The sequence below is a fragment of the Triticum urartu genome, chromosome 1 (genome assembly GCF_003073215.2).
Source record: "Triticum urartu cultivar G1812 chromosome 1, Tu2.1, whole genome shotgun sequence".
Classification (NCBI taxonomy): domain Eukaryota; kingdom Viridiplantae; phylum Streptophyta; class Magnoliopsida; order Poales; family Poaceae; genus Triticum; species Triticum urartu.
In genome coordinates, this window is record NC_053022.1 from 37,011,003 (window position 1) to 37,032,881 (window position 21,879).

Sequence of the window (21,879 nt, forward strand, 5' to 3'; positions counted from 1 at the left end):
TCCGCGCCGGCGCCCAAAAATCGGCCCAGCCGCGCCCCTAGAAGCCTGTTTTTCGCCTGTTTGGGCCGAAACTGGCGCCGACGGATCCAGGCCGAACCCGGCGCGCTGGGGGCGCCCGGGGGCGAGGCGAGCGGTTTTGGCACGAAAGAGCCGTGGGCCCGCCGAGTCAGCGACACGCGCCTCGTCTTCCCCCAGAACGCCTCGGTTTCCCGCGGGGAATCAATGGCAAGGTTGCCGCCGGTCAGCCTTGCCATTGATTCCTCATCACGGGCGGCGCGGCGACGCCTCCCCTCCCGCCACACGTACACATGGCACACGCGTACACACTGTGCGGCGGGGCTATAAAACCAGCGCCTCCCCCTCGCCGCTGGCCACACCAGTCCTAACCCAAACCAGCCGCCGAGCTCTGCCTTCCTCCCCGTCCGCCGGCGTTCCCCCCCTTCCCAGCGATGGCCGAACGCTTCCCTGGCGACGCGGCGGCGGCCAACGGCTTCAGCCGCCGCTCGCTCCACGAGTGGGAGGCGTACCTCTTGTTCGAGGCCAACATCCCGGCACCATCGGACATGCGTGCCGGGCCGACGGGGTGGAGGCTCAGCAACGGGGGCGTTCCCATTCCCCCGGTGCCCGACATCGACGCGCGCCCCGCTATCTTCGCCGCCGAGGTGGACTGCGTGCGGGCGTCCCTGATGGAGGAGCATCGTGCCCCCCCAGTATGCCACCGCAACCAGCGGCTGGTGTCCACCAACGGGGCGCCGATGGTGGGCGGCGTCAAGAATAGCGATGGGCGCCGCGTATGGTGGAGCGCCCCCGGCCGCTCGCTCCACGAGGTGCTCAAACACCTCGAGGGCGGCAACGACCCACCGCTGGCATACCCTGCCGCGGCGGCCGCCCCGGTCCCCCGCCGGAGCGCCAGGCAATGGATGCCCAGGAGGTTCGGCTCCTCCTCGTCTTCCTCCTCTCGGTCCTCCTCCCGCTCATCCTCCCATTCATCCTCCCATTCCTCTGGCTCGCCGGCGATGTTTGGCGTGAAGGCCGAGCCCGCCGCGGAGACGCCGCTCGGCCGGCGCACCCGCAGCGCCGGCATCGTCATCAACGAGGGCGACAGGCGCGCCTCCTCCTCGGCTCCTCCGCGCTACGTCAAGTCAAAGACGGAGCCGGGGCTCGCCGCTGTCAAGACGGAGCCGGGGCTTCCCGTCGTGAAGACGGAGCCCGGGCTCGTCGGCGGCGTCAAGGAGGAGGAGCTCGACGACGCGGCGGCCCTCAAATGGGCGCCTGAAGACTGGGCACGCACAGAGCTGGAGCGCCAGTGCCTCGCCTACGCGAGGTTCGAAGCTCGACGCCGTGGCCGGGACGAGGGAGGCGTCGTCGTCCTCGACGACAGCGACGACGACGCGCCGCCGCCAACGGTCCACCAGGGCGACGCCGGGCAGGGGTCCAGCAGGGGCGTCAAGAAGGAGAAGGCCGCCGCCGCCGACGAGGATGGCGGTGACGTCGGCGATTTCTCCCCGCTCATCGACTTCTTCGCCCCTTAGTTGTTTTTTTATAACTTATGTAGCGTAGAACATGTCGAATATATGTCAAGTTTGCCGAATTTTAGCCAAACGTTTTGTCCAATTTGCCGAACTTTTCCCAATTCCATTTTAAAAAAATTGCGTCTGGGGCGACCCTGGGGCGAGCGGGCCGCTCGCCCCACGCCGAGTTTAGCGCCGGCTCGCCCCCAGGCGGCGATTTTCCGTGCCCCCTGGGAGGCAACGGTTGGAGATGCTCAGAGCATTTCCAGCCGTTCGGCCCCCCAGGACGCATAAAAATCGTCCCCTGGGGGCGAGCCGGCGATACAATCGGCGCTGGGCGCGGTTTCGCGCCCAGTCGTCGCCGCCGAAATTGGCCCACTTTTCAGCCCCGTTTCGGCGAATAAAGGGCCCATATGGGCGACAATAGGCCCATATTCGGCGTGGTTCGCCGTTGTTCGGCGTTCAATTATGCACATAAATTTTTTATCACATATTTCATCACAGAAATATCAAATACTTCAACAAAATAGTACAACAAAAAATAGTTCAATACAAATTATATAGTTCAACAAATAAAAACTCATATGCCATCACACGTCGTGCCCCGTGTCGCCCTTGAGCCTCCATAGATGCTCTATCAGATCTTGCTGCAGTTGATGATGCACCTGTGGGTCTCGGATCTCCTGACGCATACTGAGATAGGCAGTCCAGGTTGCCGGTAGCTGGTGATCAACTTCGGCTAGAGGACCCTGCCTGTAGTATGGTTCAGTATCAAACACTGGGTCTTCTTGCTCGCTCTCGATGATCATGTTGTGCAAGATGACACAACAAGTCATAATCTCCCACATTTGATCTTTCGACCAGGTCTGAGCGGGGTACCGGACAACAGCAAATCGAGATTGGAGCACACCAAATGCCCGCTCGACATCCTTCCTGCAAGCCTCCTGAACCTTCGCAAACCAGGCGTTCTTGCCTCCTGGCACATGGTTTATGATTGTCTTCACAAATGTCGACTATTTCGGATAGATGCCATCAGCTAGATAGTACCCCTTGTTGTAGTGTCGCCCATTGATCTCGAAGTTCACCGGAAGAGAATGACCTTCAACAAGCTTGGCAAAGACAAGAGAGCACTGCAGCACGTTGATGTCATTGTGAGTTCCTGGCATACCAAAGTAGGAGTGCCAAATCCAGAGGTCCTGTGTGGCCACCACCTCAAGTACCACACTGCAACCGCCTTTGGTGCCTTTGTACATCCCCTGCCAAGCAAATGGGCAATTCTTCCATTTTCAATGCATGCAGTCGATGCTTCCAAGCATCCCAGGAAATCCTCTTGCTGCATTCTGTGCTAGGATCCGAGCAGTGTCTTTCACATTGGGTGTTCTCAAGTATTGCGGTCCAAACACTGCCACCACTGCCCGACAGAAATTGTAGAAACACTCTATGCTGGTGGACTCGGCCATGCGCCCATAGTCGTCGAGTGAATCACCAGGAGCTCCGTATGCAAGCATCCTCATCGCCGTCGTGCACTTCTGGATGGAGGTGAATCCAAGGGCGCCAGTGCAATCCATCTTGCACTTGAAGTAGTTGTCGAACTCCCAGATGGAATTCACAATCCTGAGGAAGAGCTTTCAGCTCATCCGATAACGGCGTCGAAATGTTTTCTCGCCGTGAAGTGGAACATCGGCTAAGTAGTCAGAGTAGAGCATGCAGTAGCCTTCGAGACGACGCTGGTTCTTTGCTTTCACCCGCCCCGGTGCCGAGCCACCTCGCCGCGGCTTCTCATTGCTCGCCAGCAGCTGGGCGAGGGCGGCGAGCACCATGAGATGCTCTTCTTCCTGGACGTCGGCCTCGGCTTCCTCCTCCAGCAGCGCGGCGAGCGCTTCCTCGTCATCCGAGTCCATCGCCGAGGCAGGCAAATCGCCGAACACCTTGCGCCCGATGGGCGTGTCCCCGCCGCTAAACTGCCCCTCCGCGGCCGGAAACACCCAACTGCTGTTGGAGGGGCTGCCGCGGCGAAGCTCTACTGTTTTTCCGGCGTGGAATGGCTATCTAGTGGTGAAAGGCGGCGGGCGGCGCCGGGATAAAGCTACTAGCAGCCGAGGGCGCGGGGGGTGGGAGGCAAGTCGGGGAAGAAAACCTTGACTTTTTCCCTGACGGCGTGGGCCAGCCGCGCTTTTCCCTTGCGCCGGAGCCCCCAACTGCCCCCCAGTACGCCGGGTTCGGCCTGTGACCGCCGGACGAAAAGAAGTCCCGAGCCGGCGTTTTTCGGCGTCCTGGGGGCACGACTAGACCGTTTTTTCGGCGCCGACGCGGCAAAAACGCCTAGGGAGGGTCTGTTGGGGGCGCGGCTGGAGATGCTCTAAGAGTGTGTTTGACAGCATGCATGAAGAGTGTATAGGCCCAAAAGTTCTCTATCCGACCCACTTTTCTTTGTTTGGTAGAGTGCATGGACCTCATAGTCGAACCGATGCAAAAACACGCCTGCCGGGTCGAGCGAGGCTGAGACCGCACAGGGAAAAAATTCTCCCCCCGACCCACTTTCCTCGAACGACCACCCCTCCCCCTTCCCTCGCGCGACCCCCTCCCCCCTCCCCTCGCCCGAGCCCTCCTGACCTAGCCGCCAGCGACCGCCCGCTAGCTACCCCGCCGCCAGTCCCCTTCCTTCTTCAACCTCTCCGCCGCCCTGCTGAAGGTGTCTACCTCGCCGCCGATCCGCCGCTGCGCCTGGCCGGGCCTACACTCGCCGCCGGCCCGCCCCTGCTCCTGGCCGGCCTCAACTCGCCGCCGCCGCCGGAGTAGACCCTGACACGGGAGAGGTAGCAGATCCGCCCCCTCCTTCCCTTCCTCCGCCCTCCTCTTCTCTTCCTTCCCCTACCCCTGTCCTTCCTGCCTCGGATCGGGATCTTGAACAGGGAACAGCCCTTGTTGTTGTACAGAGAAGATAGAGCAAAATATGCTTAATTGGAATATGATACTTTGATTTTATTTACTGTCTATCTTCTGTACAGAGAGAGCCTACTATGGTTAAGACAAAAATTTATGCATATGATACTTTGTTTGTATTGTCATAGATGGATGAATTGGCAAGAAAACGAAGGCAACTAATTGTGAGAGGAGCCGGTCTAGTGGCTGGATTGTATGCTTACATGATGGTCATGTTTAGAAGATCTAGGCAACAAACACCGAGGATAACCGTGGGCAGCATGGCCGATCGTGCCATATCTAGAGAGTCAAATTTGAGATACATTTATCACTCTAGTGACATAAATTGTTCAAATCAACTCAGAATGAGAAAAGCTCTGTTTTTCCGTTTGTGTGCTATATTTAGAGAGAGAAATTTGTTGTTGGATAGCATTCATACTTCTATTGAGGAACAAGTTGCCATGTTTCTTCTAATAGTTGGCCATAACCAAAGGTATAGGACACTACAACCTATCTTTAGAAGATCTATCGAAGTCATTAGTAGGTATTTTAAGGCAGTGCTTTATGCTGTTGGGGAGTTGAGAGATGAGATGATTCAGCCTCCCTCCAACCATTGCCATCGTAAAATACAAGAAAGCACCCGCTTCAATCCATATTTCAAGGTAATTTTTGAACCTCGTCACATATAATAATTCAACATTCCATAGATAAGTCAAGTGCATAGAACTCATAGTTCAACATTCTATAGAGCACTACTAGAACTTAACAGTTATACAACCCATAGTTACTGTCTTGGTTGTCAAAAGAGCTAATTCATACAACCCATAGTTACTGTTTTGGTTGCATATCTGGTGTAATGGAGGCTCGCACATGTTTACCATCAATAGCTCCAATATAATCCTATTTGGTGAAAACAAAAACCCAAAAATTAGGATCTAAACAAATTCATGCCTACAATGACAAAATGTAGTTGTCACATGGTCTCATACCTTAAAGTATAGATCCCACCGGTAGTTTCCTTCTGTTTTGGTTTGGGTCTCCAATGAAGGCTTCCTAATAAGGTCATCTCTAAGCTCGCCAATAGCATGGAATACCCTTTGGAAGTAACGGCTCACAACTTCACCGGATCTACCAAAACTGGCGCCAATTACCCTATTTCCAATGTTGTACCCAACGGTGTGCAAGAACATTGCTACTTGTTGCTCAATAGTCAAATGTATTGTGTCCTTTAGCAAGTTGCGATCCCTAAAGAGTTAACAAAACCTAAAGAAAGGTACTCTCCGAAGCCTAAGCATGTTCACGCAAGTTGTGTCATTCTTCCATATTTTGTTGTCAAAATACTCTCTTCTCATCCTATCTCTCTCATCAATTGGGGCATACGTAATTGCTTCTCTCCTTTTTCTTTTTCTGGATTGAACAACCAATGTTATCATGTTGATAAACCATTGTGCCGCAGCCGCATAAATTAACATCTTTGCCTTTCTGTCCATCTAAAATGCAGTATAGGATTCAGCTATAATATGCAGTACAGGGTTTAGAGCTAAAATATGCAGTATAGGATTTACAGCTAAAATATGTTATCTTTTGTCTCGCTGTCCATCTACGTGTGAACAAGAATTCAATAGCACACCGTATGTGTACAAATGGCCAACTACTTAGAACCAAAACCAACATTCTTTTTCCACTGCCAAACATTTTACTAAAGAACAGAATAGGATTTAGGGGAGAAATAACCTCAGATTGTAGTTGTGCTGCTGCTGCTAGATGTACTGACGGTGGCCTTCAACTTTCCTGTGCCAGAAAATTAAATCAATCAGCGAACTACACATGAGCAGAGACCACGCATCACCAGCCCCTGCACGCACGGAACACTAGCACACATCTAGCACACGCAGCCGTGCGCACGCGGGCGAGCCGTTCAGACCCATGCAGGCAGCCATGCGCACGCATCAGTCACCGGCCGCCCGCGCCTCCTCAAGCCCCCAGTCGCTGGTCTTGAGAACCAGCTGCGCCGCCGCCAGGCTTGAGATCCAGCCGCGTGCGCGCCTCCTGAGGCCCCCAGCTGCCGCCGGCCTTGAGATCCAGCCGCGCCGCCGCCTCAAACCCTTGCTCGCATCGCCCGGGGACACCCTCCGCAACGGCCGGCCGGCACACGCGAGACGAAGCAGAGGAGATAGGGAACGAGTAACCTTACCCCACGTGTCTCGCGTGTGCCGGCCGCAACCTTACCCCACGAAAGCCTCGCTTTCCCCCATTACTCGCGCTCTCTCTTCCGTGCGCGGCGGCGGCGGCGCATCTAGCAGATAGCAGAGAGGCCGGCGGGAGGTGAGCTCCTTCTCTACTCGTTCCCTATCTCCTCTGCTTCGTCTCGCGTGTGCCGGCCGGCCGTTGCGGAGGGTGTCCCCGGGCGATGCGAGCAAGGGTTTGAGGCGGCGGCGCGGCTGGATCTCAAGGCCGGCGGCAGCTGGGGGCCTCAGGAGGCGCGCACGCGGCTGGATCTCAAGCCTGGCGGCGGCGCAGCTGGTTCTCAAGACCGGCGACTGGGGGCTTGAGGAGGCGCGGGCGGCCGGTGACTGATGCGTGCGCACGGCTGCCTGCATGGGTCTGAACGGCTCGCCCGCGTGCGCACGGCTGCGTGTGCTAGATGTGTGCTAGTGTTCCGTGCGTGCAGGGGCTGGTGATGCGTGGTCTCTGCTCATGTGTAGTTCGCTGATTGATTTAATTTTCTGGCACAGGAAAGTTGAAGGCCACCGTCAGTACATCTAGCAGCAGCAGCACAACTACAATCTGAGGTTATTTCTCCCCTAAATCCTATTCTGTTCTTTAGTAAAATGTTTGGCAGTGGAAAAAGAATGTTGGTTTTGGTTCTAAGTAGTTGGCCATTTGTACACATACGGTGTGCTATTGAATTCTTGTTCACACGTAGATGGACAGCGAGACAAAAGATAACATATTTTAGCTGTAAATCCTATACTGCATATTTTAGCTCTAAACCCTGTACTGCATATTATAGCTGAATCCTATACTGCATTTTAGATGGACAGAAAGGCAAAGATGTTAATTTATGCGGCTGCGGCACAATGGTTTATCAACATGATAACATTGGTTGTTCAATCCAGAAAAAGAAAAAGGAGAGAAGCAATTACGTATGCCCCAATTGATGAGAGAGATAGGATGAGAAGAGAGTATTTTGACAACAAAATATGGAAGAATGACACAACTTGCGTGAACATGCTTAGGCTTCGGAGAGTACCTTTCTTTAGGTTTTGTTAACTCTTTAGGGATCGCAACTTGCTAAAGGACACAATACATTTGACTATTGAGCAACAAGTTAGCAATGAATGTTCTTGCACACCGTTGGGTACAACATTGGAAATAGGGTAATTGGCGCCAGTTTTGGTAGATCCGGTGAAGTTGTGAGCCGTTACTTCCAAAGGGTACTCCATGCTATTGGCGAGCTTAGAGATGACCTTATTAGGAAGCCTTCATTGGAGACCCAAACCAAAATAGAAGGAAACTACCGGTGGGATCCATACTTTAAGGTATGAGACCATGTGACAACTACATTTTGTCATTGTAGGCATGAATTTGTTTAGATCCTAATTTTTGGGTTTTTGTTTTCACCAAATAGGATTATATTGGAGCTATTGATGGTAAACATGTGCGAGCCTCCATTACACCAGATATGCAACCAAAACAGTAACTATGGGTTGTATGAATTAGCTCTTTTGACAACCAAGACAGTAACTATGGGTTGTATAACTGTTAAGTTCTAGTAGTGCTCTATAGAATGTTGAACTATGAGTTCTATGCACTTGACTTATCTATGGAATGTTGAATTATTATATGTGACGAAGTTCAAAAATTCTACTATTGTTTTGTTTTGGTTTGCTGTGAAAAAGTTAAGATTTTCGAAATTATGACTGCACATACTGTATTTTCCTTCTTTCCATTGAAAAAGTGCAAATTATGAGGGTAATCTCAGCACCTCAAATAAAAACGGTTACCACAACCCTTATCCTTCATTTGTCCCTCGAACCAAACACTTCAATGGCTATCCTCAGCCACTTTTCATCCTTTAAGTCAAACAAAACATGGGATAACCCCACCTTTCCGACCAAACAAAAAAAAGGGCTATCCCTAGCCACCTGGTTGGGGATACCCACAACCACCCTAGCATGTCTCTCAAACCAAGCACATCCTTAGTTTACAATGGATTTTTGTTTTGTTTTGTTTGCAGGTTCATTGCGCCAGTGGCAAGCAGTTGATAGTCCATCCTCAGATTTTTGTCTCCCTTGCACGCAATATGGATGAGTAATGATCGCTTCAGAACATGCATCCTTCCATTCATAGGCGACGTTAAGCTTGTGTTGTAAACTAAGTTCACCATGTTTCAACTTGACCAGAGAAAATCCTGTTGAGCTGCTACAACGTTATCGCCGTGATCGCCATGTGTTGCTCAATTACATCCTTTCTGGTAACTTGATCAAGAAAGTTGTAATGCCGCCTGGTGCTATCTCTCTGGATGACGTGGATATTGATCAAGTCAGTGTTGATTATGTCCTCAATTGCGCTAAGAAAGGTGAAGTAGTTGTAGCCTCATTCAAGTATCTCACTTTGTCTCCTTATAGTTGTACTGATGATCCTTTGATGTTGTAGGGGATCCACTTGACCTTGGAGATGCCATCCGGCTTTATCATGACAGCCTTGATTACCCATATGTCGTGAGTTTATACTTAAGGTTTCTTTATGTATTGTATTTTTTTTCTTCTAAAAATTACCATTTGACAAAGGAGAAACAATATGATTTAGGAATTTCAAACATTCATGATACTGCCGCCTGTCTTACTTTACTAATCATTCTGCTGAATGCCCATGGATACCAAACGGCTCCTCATATGTGCATTTTTATATAATCTTCCCAATTTCAGTGTTGAAATTTTCACATTGGGCTACATGCTTGGTTCATTTGTTTTGCAGACCATGATCAGAGTCATTAAAATTCATTGCCCATTGAGTTTTCATATGCCTGAACTTTGTTTTTTCAGGATAACACTGGAGATGTCGAAGGGTTCTATTTACTTACAAGACCTGAATATTCTGGATCAGCACCAACAAGAGAACCACCCCCTGTCCCTGCCGCTGCACCATTACCAGTTGTGGTACCACCACCAGTTGTTGAACAACCACAAATTGCTGTGCCATCATCAGTTGCAAACTTACCAAAATCATTATCATTGGACTCTCCCACCGAGGAATTAACCATAGATGACATTGAAGACTTTGAGGATGATGAAGGTGAATTCGATAGTCGAAGGGCTTCTAGGAGGCATCAAACTGATGCCAACGATATATCCTTGCGCTTACCATTATTTGAAACAGGTAATAGTTATTAATTGTCAACTATAAGTATTGCATGCCTCATAATAGATTAAACTAGACTAGCCATGCCTTATGTTCTGATACAATAATTATCATGCTATTGCTACTACAGACAATTTCGATGATCTTCTATCTGTCCCTTTTGCCTTTACATGCATTTTGTTGGTTGTCTCCTCATAACTTGCCAGTGATGCACTATTGCTTTCTTTAGTTTATTGAATCACGTGAAGGTGTTCACTTTCTTTATTGGAACAATAACTGGGTTGTCATTATTTGCTTCAGTTACTTCTTAAACATGTTAGTTTGTAATATTATACTATTTGGATAAAAAAAGTTAAAGGCGTTTGCTTTAGTTAGTGATATAACTAGGCCATCGTTGATCTCTTTGTTTGACTCTGAATTCTGAACTATCGGCTAAAGAAAATTATTGAAAAACAACATCTGTCTTACTCTTCCAGGTATCACAGATGATGATCTTCGTGAAACAGCATATGAAATCCTTGTTGCTGCTGCTGGCGCTTCAGGGTAGGCCTGTGCAGTTCACTGTGTCGAGCATAGTGTTTTAATTAGAAGATAGCAGTTTCCAAGATTATCATAGTACTTAACCTATTTCTACTGCTTATAGGGGCCTTATAGTTCCAAAGAAAGAAAAGAAGAAAGAGAAGAGACACAGATTAATGAGGAAACTTGGCCGTAGTAAGAGTGAAAGTGCTGAATCGCAAACTCACCGGCAACCAGGTTTAGTTGGCCTGCTTGAAATCTTGAGAGCCCAACTTGAGGTGACTTGTCTTACCTCTGTTCCTGGTTAATAAATTGAAAGACAAAATTGCGCCTTTGTGTTTTCTGTTGTTCTGCACTATATATTTATTTCCCTCACTTGAAGTTGTATTTGTACATTTCAACATTAGTAGCTTGCAAATCTCTTGTGCTGTTTGAAACTGCATATAGTACAGCTCGTTGAGTTTAAGGTTACTGTTCCTTTTTTATATTTTTGTGAACAACCAAATCTAATATTTTTGTGAACAACCAAATCTAATATTTTTGTGAACAACCAAATTATATTTGTACATTTCAACATTAGTAGCTTGCAAATCTCTTGTGCTGTTTGAAACTGCATATATAGTACAACTCGTTGAGTTTAAGGTTACTGTTCCTTTTTATATTTTTGTGAACAACCAAATTTAATAAAGATACTCAGAATGCTAATCTTACATCTGCTTACCTCCTTCACCCCTCTGCTTTTGAATAGATAACGGAGTCCATGGATATTAGGACTAGACAGGGACTACTTAATGCTATGGTGGGTAAAGTCGGAAAACGGATGGACAATCTCTTGATACCACTGGAACTACTGTGCTGTATATCTAGAGCTGAATTTTCTGACATGAAGGCATATCTTCGTTGGCAGAAAAGACAGGTTAGCCATCCATTTGTGCTTTAAGGATTTTGAACCATACCTGCATGACTTAACAATATAAGGTCTGTTTGTGTCTTTGCTTAGCTGAACATGCTGGAGGAGGGCCTAATAAACCATCCTGTTGTTGGATTTGGAGAGTTAGGTCGAAAAGTCAATGAGCTAAGAAATCTTTTCAGAAAGATTGAAGAATCTGAGGTTTTATGCTTTACCCCAGTTAGTTATTATGGTTGATTTATTTATTCAAATAAGCACTATATGAACTATAAACTAAATGGAGGTTACGATGTTGTATTGTTTGCTAGTCGCTATCCCCATCTGCTGCGGAGGTTCAACGTACAGAATGCCTACGTTCACTGAGAGAAGTTGCTACATCTTTCTCTGAAAGGCCTGCTCGTGGCGATCTTACCGGTGAGGTTTGTCATTGGGCTGATGGTTACCATCTGAATGCCGCCTTGTATGAAAAAATGCTTGGCAGTGTTTTTGACACCTTAGATGAGGGAAAACTCACAGAGGCCAGTACTTCAAATCCCTGTTTGCCATTTTCCGCTGTCCACCCCATTGGTTGCAATATTTGTCTCATACTTTTACTTTTATCAACCAGGAGGTGGAAGAAATCCTTGAGCTCCTAAAGTCCACTTGGCGTATACTAGGAATCACAGAGACAATTCATGATACGTGCTATGCATGGGTATTATTCCGACAGGTAAAGCACTAACCGAGAAGAGGCTATCCTTGGTATTTTTTTGACATGTATCCTTCTTGGAGTATTTCGTGCTTATGCTGCGGCTAGCCTTAGATATCTCTACGGCAGCAATCAGATGTGTTTCTGGATTCTGGCATCTTGTTTTATTTTTAAGAATTCTGAGTGAGCCAAAGCAAGGGAGGATCTTCTCATCCTTATCCAGTTTTTAGTGACAGCGCTTCTAGTCTTTTCTCTTCATAATGTCAGTCTGTCAGAGAGTTTTTTGGAAAAAAAAAACCTTAGTGCAAACTCCACTTTTGTCTTCACCATTTTATGGAAATGATGCCTTTTCCTTAGAGACAGTTATCTGAAAAAAAACCTTAGTGCAAACTCCCCTTTTGCCCGTACCATTTGTGGAAATGATGCCTTTTCATAATAACACAGTTCAAGTTAAGCCTGTCATAATGTAGGATTATTGTTAAAGTGGTGAATCATATCTAAAACCAGTAACCACTGGGTCTTTAGTTTTTCTTGAGATCAAAAGATGCTCTTGCATAAACCACACTGGACTAAATATGTAGTCCTGTTCAGTAGCATGCTACTAATTTATTAGCTCATGAACCAAGTTACCATCACCATAGTATGATAATTAATGTGTTCTGCAACACAGTTTGTTTTTACAGGTGAGCAAGGACTCCTGAAAGTTGTGATTGAGCATTTGAGGAAGATACCCTTGAAGGAACAGCGTGGTCCACAAGAACGCTTACACTTGAAAAGTCTACGTAGTTCTGTTGATGCCGATGATAGCTGCCAGGACTTTACGTTTTTCCAGTCTTTCCTGTCTCCAGTTCAGAAATGGGTGGACAAGAAATTGAATGATTATCATCTGCACTTCTCAGAGGTTTGTTTTTCTCAATCCTGGTTTGCTGATGTGCACCTAACATGCATGGCAAGTGAACCTCTTTGAAACTTATCCTTTCATTTCAACAAGGAATAGATCTGGGTTTGTTTGCTTTATACAGTAAATATTTACCATGTCAGTGAAGATGAGTAATACAATCATGTACCACTTCGTGCAGGCTATGTCTGATTTGTTATTCACCACCGAATGTTGCAACACATATGCGCATAAGGCAAACCATCATTATTGCTGGTTACTTATCATTTTTTGTTACTGAATGACTGCATGTGCCTTGCTATGATAAAAATTGCAAATTGTATATTCAAGTATCCCATGGAATAGTTCGCAGGCATAGTTTCTCTTGTCAAGCTTGTCATGTTCATCTCTTGTTCTTGTTAGGCTCACGTGTGTTTCATATTTGATCTAACCTGCACATAGATTTGAGCGCATAATTTTCTTCTAGTCCACCATTTTTTTCATTTGCGTTACACACATGCGCGGGTGGTTTTACAGTCCTTCAACCCAGGGCTTGACGGCGGTATGATGCTGTGTTCTGTGTCTCAGATGAATCTTCTTTGATCCGCCACAGTACTCGCGTGTGGGCATCCACTACAAGCCCTACAACTATTGTAGAGGTATAGGAGCCTCATGTTACATGAGTGCACACTTTTGCACCGAACACACATATGTATTTACTTTGATTAAATATCTGGCACACCATGTCGATCCTAGAGGTTGAACCCTGGTGGGTGGGAACTGTTTGAGAGAATTGTATTGTTGTTACTCTTTATAATATTCCTTTTGTCCTAGAATTCCTACTATCTCCTCTCATGTACATGTATGTATTAGACCTAGAGTCCATGGAATAGATTTAGTCATTATTCATATCATGGTATGAAGAGCTGGCTTCTAAGGTTCAATTTTTTCGTTTCACTTGTCTCCTTCAAGATCGATCTGGTTGATTCTCTCTGCTCTGTGTTCTTCTGCATGCCACGAGTGTGCGCAGCCATCATGCCATCTGTACAATGTCGGTTTCTTTTCTGATGGACGCTGCTTTTCACCACGCCATATCTGCCCTCTGTTTCTGCTGAGCTTCCATGCTCCTCTCCCGAGCTCTGCCGCCGCAACCTTCTTCCTCAGGTTGCTGAGCAGGCATTCTGCTCTATTTTCAGAGTGCTCTGTCTGTATGTAGATGCTCTTTAAAAAAATGCCATCTTCTAGTTCTTCATTGGGCAATGTCTCTGTTCCCCTCCGCCTGGTGATCTTTGATAGCATCAATTACCATGGCATGGCCATTCACGCGCACCTTCATATCCAATCAGTGACTGAGATTTTCTTACTGGTAAGGTGCAGTGCCTGCCTTCCTTTCCTTGTCACGCATGTACTCGCATGGTACTGCTGAAGAGAATGATGCTCAGAAAAAGAAGGCTTTTAAGGATGCTCACAAGCATGCACTTGGTCATCATAATGAGGTTATGGAGTCGTGCAATACCCAGTTTGCTGCCTACAAGCCATTGCTTGCTAAGTCCAACTAACCTTCTCCTGGTGAGGCATCATCTTTTCCTGATGCACCATCTTCTCTTCAGTATGCCCTTCACGCTCGTCCCGGTACGCCTATTGACCTCCTTGGTTTTTGCAGGCGTGGGCTCTTGCCGCGCTGACTTTGTTTCTGTGATGTTCTTCATCAGGAATGGCAGCATGCAATGGTAGAGGAGTTTGCTGCCCTTGAACTCACTATTCATAACAGGACCGAACACCCTCACTCCCACCGTGCATGTTGCTATTTCTGTTCTGTTCAGACTACCATTTGGGATCTGCTATCTCTAAGCTAGTGTAGATTCTAGTGGACCTGTTCATCTCTTATTTTTGTTTGTACTGACGATCTTACCTTTTCCCCACATTAAATTTGTCTTTACATCTGCAGGGTCCCAGTATGATGGTTGATATCGTAACAGTAGCAATGCTTACTAGGCGAATCCTTGGTGAAGAAAATGACAAGGTGCTGAAGCTTTACATTCAATCCTTCATTTCTCATCCAACATACCTTTTGTAATCTAAAAGTCGGACCGTCTGCCTGTGGCTAGTGTACGTATGAGCAGTGGCGGACCGTGAGTGAAATCCAAGGAGGGGCCAAAACAGGTAGACAGATTAGAGAGGCCGGGAGATTTTTTTTTTTTGGGGGGGGGGGGGGGGGACCCTCCTTGGTCCCGCCGATGCTCCGCCAGTGCATATAAGCACCACCGCTTCCAGGCATTTCTTGAGCAGAAGTCACTTGAGTACAAACAAATCTAGTAGTGTTCCTCACAAAATGGTCTCTAACCACCACACTTCTCGTCTTCTAACTTGTGGTAGTATACAGTAGCAACCTTTTGTTCTCAATAGGCGCTGCAGAATGTGGAAAACCAGAGCTTTAGCGTTTGCACATACATACAAATCTGATTTGGCACCGGTTTTGCTTTCCTGCATCAGGCAATGGAGTCACCTGATCGAGACCAGATTGACCGTTACATCACTTCTTCTGTCAAAAGTGCTTTCATGAAGGTGACCTTATTTGCAGCTGTAATTATTCTTTTGTAGTGTAGCTCTAATATTGCTGATTTTCATTCTTTCCTGATGTATTTTTCTCATTTTACCATGAGATGGATATAATAAGATCACTTATTCACCCATGCCTGCTTATGCAGACCTTGAATGTTGGTCCATTATAGTATACATGTATCTTGGATTTGTCGTGTTGTATTTGATCACCTTCACTTCTAGAAATCTATGTTATTGCCACCGTTGGCGAAATTCTTTGCAGTTAGAGGTGTTTGATCACTTTGTATATTTGAATGTGGCATGACCTCTGTTATATTTAGTAGGACTGTATTTTGGTTCTTTGCCCCAAATTTTGTGTATGCTTTTTGGCCTTTTGGTCTAGAGGGTTTGTTCTGGTCTTTTCCTGGTCACTGTATTCCTCAAAAGTCAAAAGTCAGTATGACATGAGGCCTTCTATGCAATATTCATGTTCTACGTGCGTATAAGAGTTTAAGCACGTGGTTTCATCTGCATATCAAAGGATATAAATGCTAGACTCTATATCTTCATATTTTTACTGTTAATTGTAACTTTTTTTCTGGTCAGGTCATTAGTTTTTTAGTGTACTGGAGTGGAAACCCATATAGTGCAATCTGTAGTTGTATAGGTCATGTACTTTTCTAGTTCCATCTATATGTCAACACTATGGATTATTTTTTGTTTTGTTTCAGATTGCACATTTCGTAGAGATTAAAGCAGACACATCACATGAGCATGTTTTAGCATCTCTAGCTGAGGAGACGAAGAAGCTTTTGAAGATAGAGACAAACATTTTTTCCCCAGTTTTGTCAAGATGGCATCCACAGGCAGCAGTTCTTTCCGCTTCCCTTCTCCATAAACTGTATGGAAACAAATTGGTAAGTTATAATAAATAACTATTAAATCCATCACAACCTTGTGAGGCTGCATGCTTACGTTAAGTTGTTGTGGCAGGGACCTTTTCTTGAGCATTCTGAGCATCTTACGGAGGACGTAGTTTCTGTATTTCCGGCAGCTGATTCTTTGGAGCAGTACATAATGTCAGTGATGGCTTCTGTTGTGGGTAACGATGGTTTGGACAGTCTATGTAGACAAAAGCTAGTTCCTTATGAGGTTAGATCTTTTCTTCCTCAACTACAAACAATCACAAAAACGCAAATTGCTTGGGTGTCACTTTGACAATTGACATGCTATGTTCATGCCCCCCCATGGGGCTTCTTGTTATGTTTATCCTGATTTGCTGCCTTTTTGTTTATCTCAGATTGAAAGTAAATCGGGCACGGTTGTTTTACGCTGGGTGAATGGGCAACTGGAGAGAGTTGAAACTTGGGTTAAAAGGGCTGCTGAACAAGAGGTTAGCACATTTCTTTTTGTATATGACTGTTTTTTAGTTTGTGTAAGCATCTTATTTGGTATGCTAGAGCATTTTGTTTTACTGCCACTTGTTACAATACATCCTTTTCCCCTGCCACCTGTCTTTGCTTCCTAACATTACTTTGGTACTCATCGAGTGTTCTTGTAAATTTTCCGCACCATTTTCTCTATGCTAAATTTTATGTTTGGCAGACTTGGGATCCTATATCCCCTCAACAACGCCATGGGGGTTCTATTGTTGAAGTCTATAGAATCATAGAAGAGGTGTTGCTTCTGTCCTCCATTACTTCTTTAATTTTTTGTTCATTAATTTCTCCTTACAGGTTAATATCTAATGTTGTTTCTCTTCTATGCCACAATATTTCAAAGTTATGTACATGTCTTAATTGTTTAAAATATATATTTTTGCTTGATAAATGACCTGTATTTGTGAAAGTAATGATCACTTGTGAACTATTGCAGACTGCAGATCAGTTTTTTGCATTCAAGGTTCCTATGCGAATTGGGGAATTAAATAGCTTCTGTCGTGGCATTGACAAGGCATTTCAAATTTATACACAACTTGTTACTCAACCCATAGGTTTGTATCATCACCATTTTCTTTCTCCTTAAGTACGTTTCTGTTTATCTTGCTGGACGTCTATATATTTTTTCTTTCTCCTAAAGTCACATATTATCTTGTTGTAGAGCACAAACCTATAAAATTGTGCTTTAGATAGATGGTCCCTGCTAAATAGTATAGTTGAGATAGTATCTAGTATGGAGAAAAGAAATATCTATCTCATTTGTTTTAACCCGCATGCTTTGGTTTAACCCTCTTTATTTTCTCTAGCTCTTAATTGATAATGGTTTTTGTGTGCTTGCAGTTGACAAAGAAGATTTAGTTCCACCTGTTCCTGTCCTTACTCGATATAAAAAGGAGCTTGGAATCAAAGCTTTCGTAAAAAAGGAAATCCAAGAAGTCAGACCTGTTGATGAGAGAAAATCGAGTGAAATAGTTCAACTTACAATGTCAAAGCTATGTGTGCGGCTTAACAGTCTATATGTGAGTTTGTTACTTACAACTGATGCTGCTATGTTACTTTTATTTAGAACGACTTACCAAGTTCCTGGGCAATTTTTGGTACACAAAGATGTAAATGAGAAGGAAAAAACACATAGCAATTTTCATAGAAGATTTATTTTGGAATGGTTGACACTCACGCTGGAGCAGTATTTCCTTAAATTTTTTAGACTTCAGATATGGAGTTGATAATTATGCTGCTAACCTGCTACAGCTTACAGTCACATTAAATATATCTTTTTTAACTGTCTGTATCTTTCACGGTTTCTGGTTTGATGCTGTTCCCTTTTGAATGTAGTTAATATTAAGTTGTTTCATTATTAGTAATATTGGTTATCAGTAATTTTACATGGAATCATTGCAGAAATTTTCTATTAATTGTGCTGATGGCTCTGGACTTGACACAATATTCTAGTATCGAGTCAATAGCTGGTACTGGCTGTTGCCATGATTTACATCAACAGGATCCATGTCATTCTTTCATAATTAACCATGATTTACATCAACAAGACTCATGCCATTCTTTTGATAATTGACGTTCTTGCTATTCGCTTGTTCATTTTGATTACTTTGAGAGTTTCTGAACTGGATGTTTTTTTATTAATATCCAAACAGTATGCTATAAGCCAGCTAGGCAAGTTGGAGGACAGCATAAGTGAGCGGTGGGCTAAAAGGCAAAGTGACAAAATTAACATCAGTAAGTGTGCATTTTAAAAAAAGTAATCAGTTTATCCACATAGATTGCCACTTAATCTGTTTGGTCTTGTCCACATAGATCAAACTAGTTCATTTATATATTCAAAATATTTGGACTGTGTTAGGACGATCAATGAACGGCAAGTCAAAGGGTGTAGTCTCCAATCAGAAGAATCAATTTGATGGCAGTAGAAAAGAAATCAATGCTGCTATTGATCGGGTATGTGAATTTACAGGTAAGAAAAATATGTATGCACACTTGGAAGCTGATAGCTTGTCAATGTTGAAGTTTGCATCTTTTCTTTCGTAGGGTTAAAGGTCATATTTTGGGACCTCCAACAGCCATTCATCGACAATATGTACAAAAACAATGTTTTACAAGCTCGATTGGACACTATTGTCGAAGTGCTTGATTTGGTACGTTCATAAGTTCGCATGCGAGGAAATGGACGGTTTTTATGTCGGAATTTCGGTTTTCGCCAAATGCTAAAGCATATGCTGATACCTCATACTTTGGACAAGCATATTTATTAGCATTTCTTTCTAAAGGTTTCCACTTGTAGTCTAGTTGGTAAGCTACTAAGCTTCTGCCGAACTAATTGGCATTTATTTGATGTCAATGCTCACTCTTTAGGTGCTTGCTCAACTCTGTGACGTCATTGTGGAGCAACTGCGAGATCGTGTGGTTACAGGGCTTCTGCAAGCATCCCTGGTGATAATTTTGGCTGTTGAGATCAGTGAGATGCTGTAAAAAGTTTTGATTATAATTTTGTCGTAATCTCTTTTGGTAGGATGGCTTAGTTCGGGTAATACTAGATGGAGGTCCTACACGCGTCTTCTCTCCGAATGATGCCCCTCTTTTGGAGGAAGATCTTGAAATTCTGAAGGTATATTGTTGTCTGAAGACATCTTGGCTGCTTTTGTATCTGGAACATCTTGCCTTGTCTTTATTATCCGACCAATAAATATATTGTTGCCTTAAGGTATATACAAGGGACATCTTGTGTGTGGCTGTATCATTCTATATTGAACATGCTTATCATGTGTCTGGAACATATATTTAATCTTGCCTTGTTTTTATTGTCCGACCGATAAAATGTTGTCTTAACCCATGCTGACTACTTGTTTGCTTACCTAAAAAAGTTACCCCTTTTTTTGCCGTAGGAATTCTTCATATCTGGCGGAGATGGGCTGCCTCGTGGAACTGTTGAGAATTTGGTCTCGCGTGTTCGTCCTGTAATAAATCTGATCAAGCAAGAGGTAATTTTGGATTAAATTTCTCATGAACCTTTTGGGGGAATTGGTCAATGCTGATAGAACAAGTGCACCGTTGTTTTTCGAGAAGCACCATCTATAATGAGCTTGCCATATCTCCAGTTATACGCACAATGCTTTAAATGCCTACTAGAGTGAACTTAGTAAAATTTTTTTTGTTCAAACTAGCTACAATTTAATTCTAGAAAATATTCCATAATTGAATCAAAGACTGCTCAGCAGTGTGCCATCGAGTTGTTAAGACTTGGGACTGGGGATGCTGTAGTATAAGAAATTGAGTATCCTTTTGCTGTAAATCATATTTGTAAATGACTAGATGTCATTTCTTATCCCAGACCCGTGTGCTTATTGATGATCTGCGCGAAGTTACTCAAGGGGGCAAAAGCAAATTCGGAAGCGACTCCAAAACCCTGCTGAGGGTCCTGTGCCACAGAAATGATTCAGAGGCATCACACTATGTGAAGAAGCATTTCAAGATACCCAGTTCAGCTCCCCCGAGCACCTGATTTATGGGGAAAATCTGGAAACACCTCAAAGGTACATATAATGGATGGAACGGTGCTCGGCCTTGCAACCTAGGAAGCTTATTTTGTAATAATTGTGCATTATTAGCAGTCGGAGCTAGGGAACCATAGGCTAGTTTTGATTCATGGGCATTGTCTTGATTGATTGCTTCTCCCCAGGAAAGATTTAGATGTCTTACCTTTGTTTCTTTGGGGAGTTTTTAGCTGGATTTTGATGGCGTTTCTGTCTGATGGGAATGTTGGTCTGTTTGCGTGGTTTCAGGAGTGATGCTTACAATTCTATAGGTGGTTGTTTTATTGTTATGACCAATGTGATTTTTTGCAGTCATTTGTTGTGGTGTGTAATGTTAGTGTGAAGTTTATAAAAATTGGAGAAGGTCCACTTTTGATTTCATGAACTCAACTTGAATCTCCCTCTGATTTGAAGCTCAGCTCTAGGAAATTTGAGTTCATTTTCGTGTAATAACCAAGTTCATCTCGTTTTTCACAAGAATGTAACTTTGACGCAGCGATGGTTACAGAAACCCAAGGATTCCTGAAACAAATATATACTAGTAGTAACGTTGTCATATGTAGTAAATTAGTAACCTCATGAAAAACACAAGAAATAATTTGTGAAAAAACGCACACTAAAGAAAATTTTGCATTATCACATATATATACTGTACATCGTAGTACAAACTGTTTTGCGGTCGAGCAGCCGGTGGCCGTGCAGGTTGTTGGCGTACTAGGCGTAGCCCTTGTGCTTCCCCGTGGCGGCGGCAAGGTTGAAGGAGAGGACAGGGCCGATGAGCTTGCAGGCGTCTCCTCGGCTTTGAAGGAGATGTTGCCGACGTAGACGACGCGGCTGCAGCGGGAGTTGGCGGCGGCGGCGGCCATGCTGTCCATGATTTGGCAGCTTGAGTCGATTGAGGCGATCGAGATGTGCTGGATCAAGGCTTTGGCGAAATCTATAGAGTCGAATCATCATCGTTCAAGACTCGGATTCCACGTCCTTCTCTTTTCGAATCGCGTCTCATGTCGTAAGTCGGTTCAAGGGCGCCTAGTTTAGGGACGCGTCGTAATAAGTCAGTGTCCTTGAGACACTAATTTTGCAAGCACCCCAATGTCTGATGTCCATGGGAGGGACCCATCAAACAATCCTAAGTACTTCCTCCGTATCGAAATACTTGTAGTTGGGGAAACTTGTACTAATTCTCCCCAACTACAAATATTTCGATATGGAGGTAGTAATAAGGAAAACGCTTGCGTTTGGCCCATGCCGAATGCTTCAGCCGGTCGTCTTCACACACACACGTATTCATCTCTCTCTTCTTCTTTATTTCAGAAAAAAACATCGCAACCTCATTCATGGCGACTGTAGCCTTCGTCCACCCCCTTGCCGAGCGCCTCCAGCCAGATCTGTGCTGTTCCTCCAAGCTGGCGTGCCTCCCCTGTCGGATCTTGTCCGCCGGCTGTCATGGAGTCGCCGGCCACCCCTTCCCGTCAACATGGGGGCGATCCCCTTCCCGTTCCTCACATGTTTCTCCTCCGGCGAGCGGCTGCCGCCTCCCACGCCACCTTCTTAACAAACCTC

At 45.3% G+C, this 21,879-nt stretch overlaps 1 protein-coding gene across 8 annotated transcripts; it reads left to right on the forward strand.

The window, feature by feature from the left end:
* The first annotated feature begins 4,060 nt into the window (after nt 1-4,060).
* Nucleotides 4,061-20,697, forward strand: LOC125545023 (protein unc-13 homolog). Of its 8 annotated transcripts, none has more exons than XM_048708864.1 (29): nt 4,062-4,327; nt 4,583-5,095; nt 8,674-8,747; nt 8,840-9,015; nt 9,093-9,157; nt 9,482-9,815; nt 10,274-10,340; nt 10,441-10,594; nt 11,065-11,232; nt 11,317-11,427; nt 11,535-11,744; nt 11,834-11,935; nt 12,585-12,815; nt 12,994-13,047; nt 14,740-14,814; nt 15,285-15,356; nt 16,064-16,249; nt 16,326-16,484; nt 16,633-16,725; nt 16,938-17,009; nt 17,208-17,325; nt 17,612-17,790; nt 18,424-18,505; nt 18,630-18,740; nt 18,794-18,921; nt 19,139-19,216; nt 19,296-19,391; nt 19,669-19,764; nt 20,115-20,697. In XM_048708864.1, exons 2-29 carry the CDS (start codon nt 4,583-4,585, stop codon nt 20,283-20,285), a joined length of 3,975 nt encoding a protein of 1,324 aa, XP_048564821.1. In that variant the 5' UTR covers nt 4,062-4,327; the 3' UTR covers nt 20,286-20,697. The 8 variants fall into 8 exon arrangements, 7 of the variants coding, with proteins under 7 accessions (XP_048564845.1, XP_048564821.1, XP_048564830.1 ...); XM_048708873.1 differs by having other exon boundaries at nt 18,815-18,921; XM_048708902.1 differs by lacking the exon at nt 4,583-5,095 and adding an exon at nt 7,169-7,225 and having other exon boundaries at nt 4,063-4,327.
* The last annotated feature ends 1,182 nt before the right edge of the window (nt 20,698-21,879 follow it).

What these genes read in the sequence shown, in the direction of transcription:
- LOC125545023 (XM_048708864.1), top strand. Translation starts at nt 4,583, where the DNA reads ATGGATGAATTGGCAAGAAAACGAAGGCAACTAATTGTGAGAGGAGCC. An exon ending in GCCTTGATTACCCATATGTC is followed by an intron (nt 9,158 to 9,481) that starts GTGAGTTTATAC and finishes TTGTTTTTTCAG; the next exon opens with GATAACACTGGAGATGTCGA. An exon ending in ATCATCTGCACTTCTCAGAG is followed by an intron (nt 12,816 to 12,993) that starts GTTTGTTTTTCT and finishes CACTTCGTGCAG; the next exon opens with GCTATGTCTGATTTGTTATT.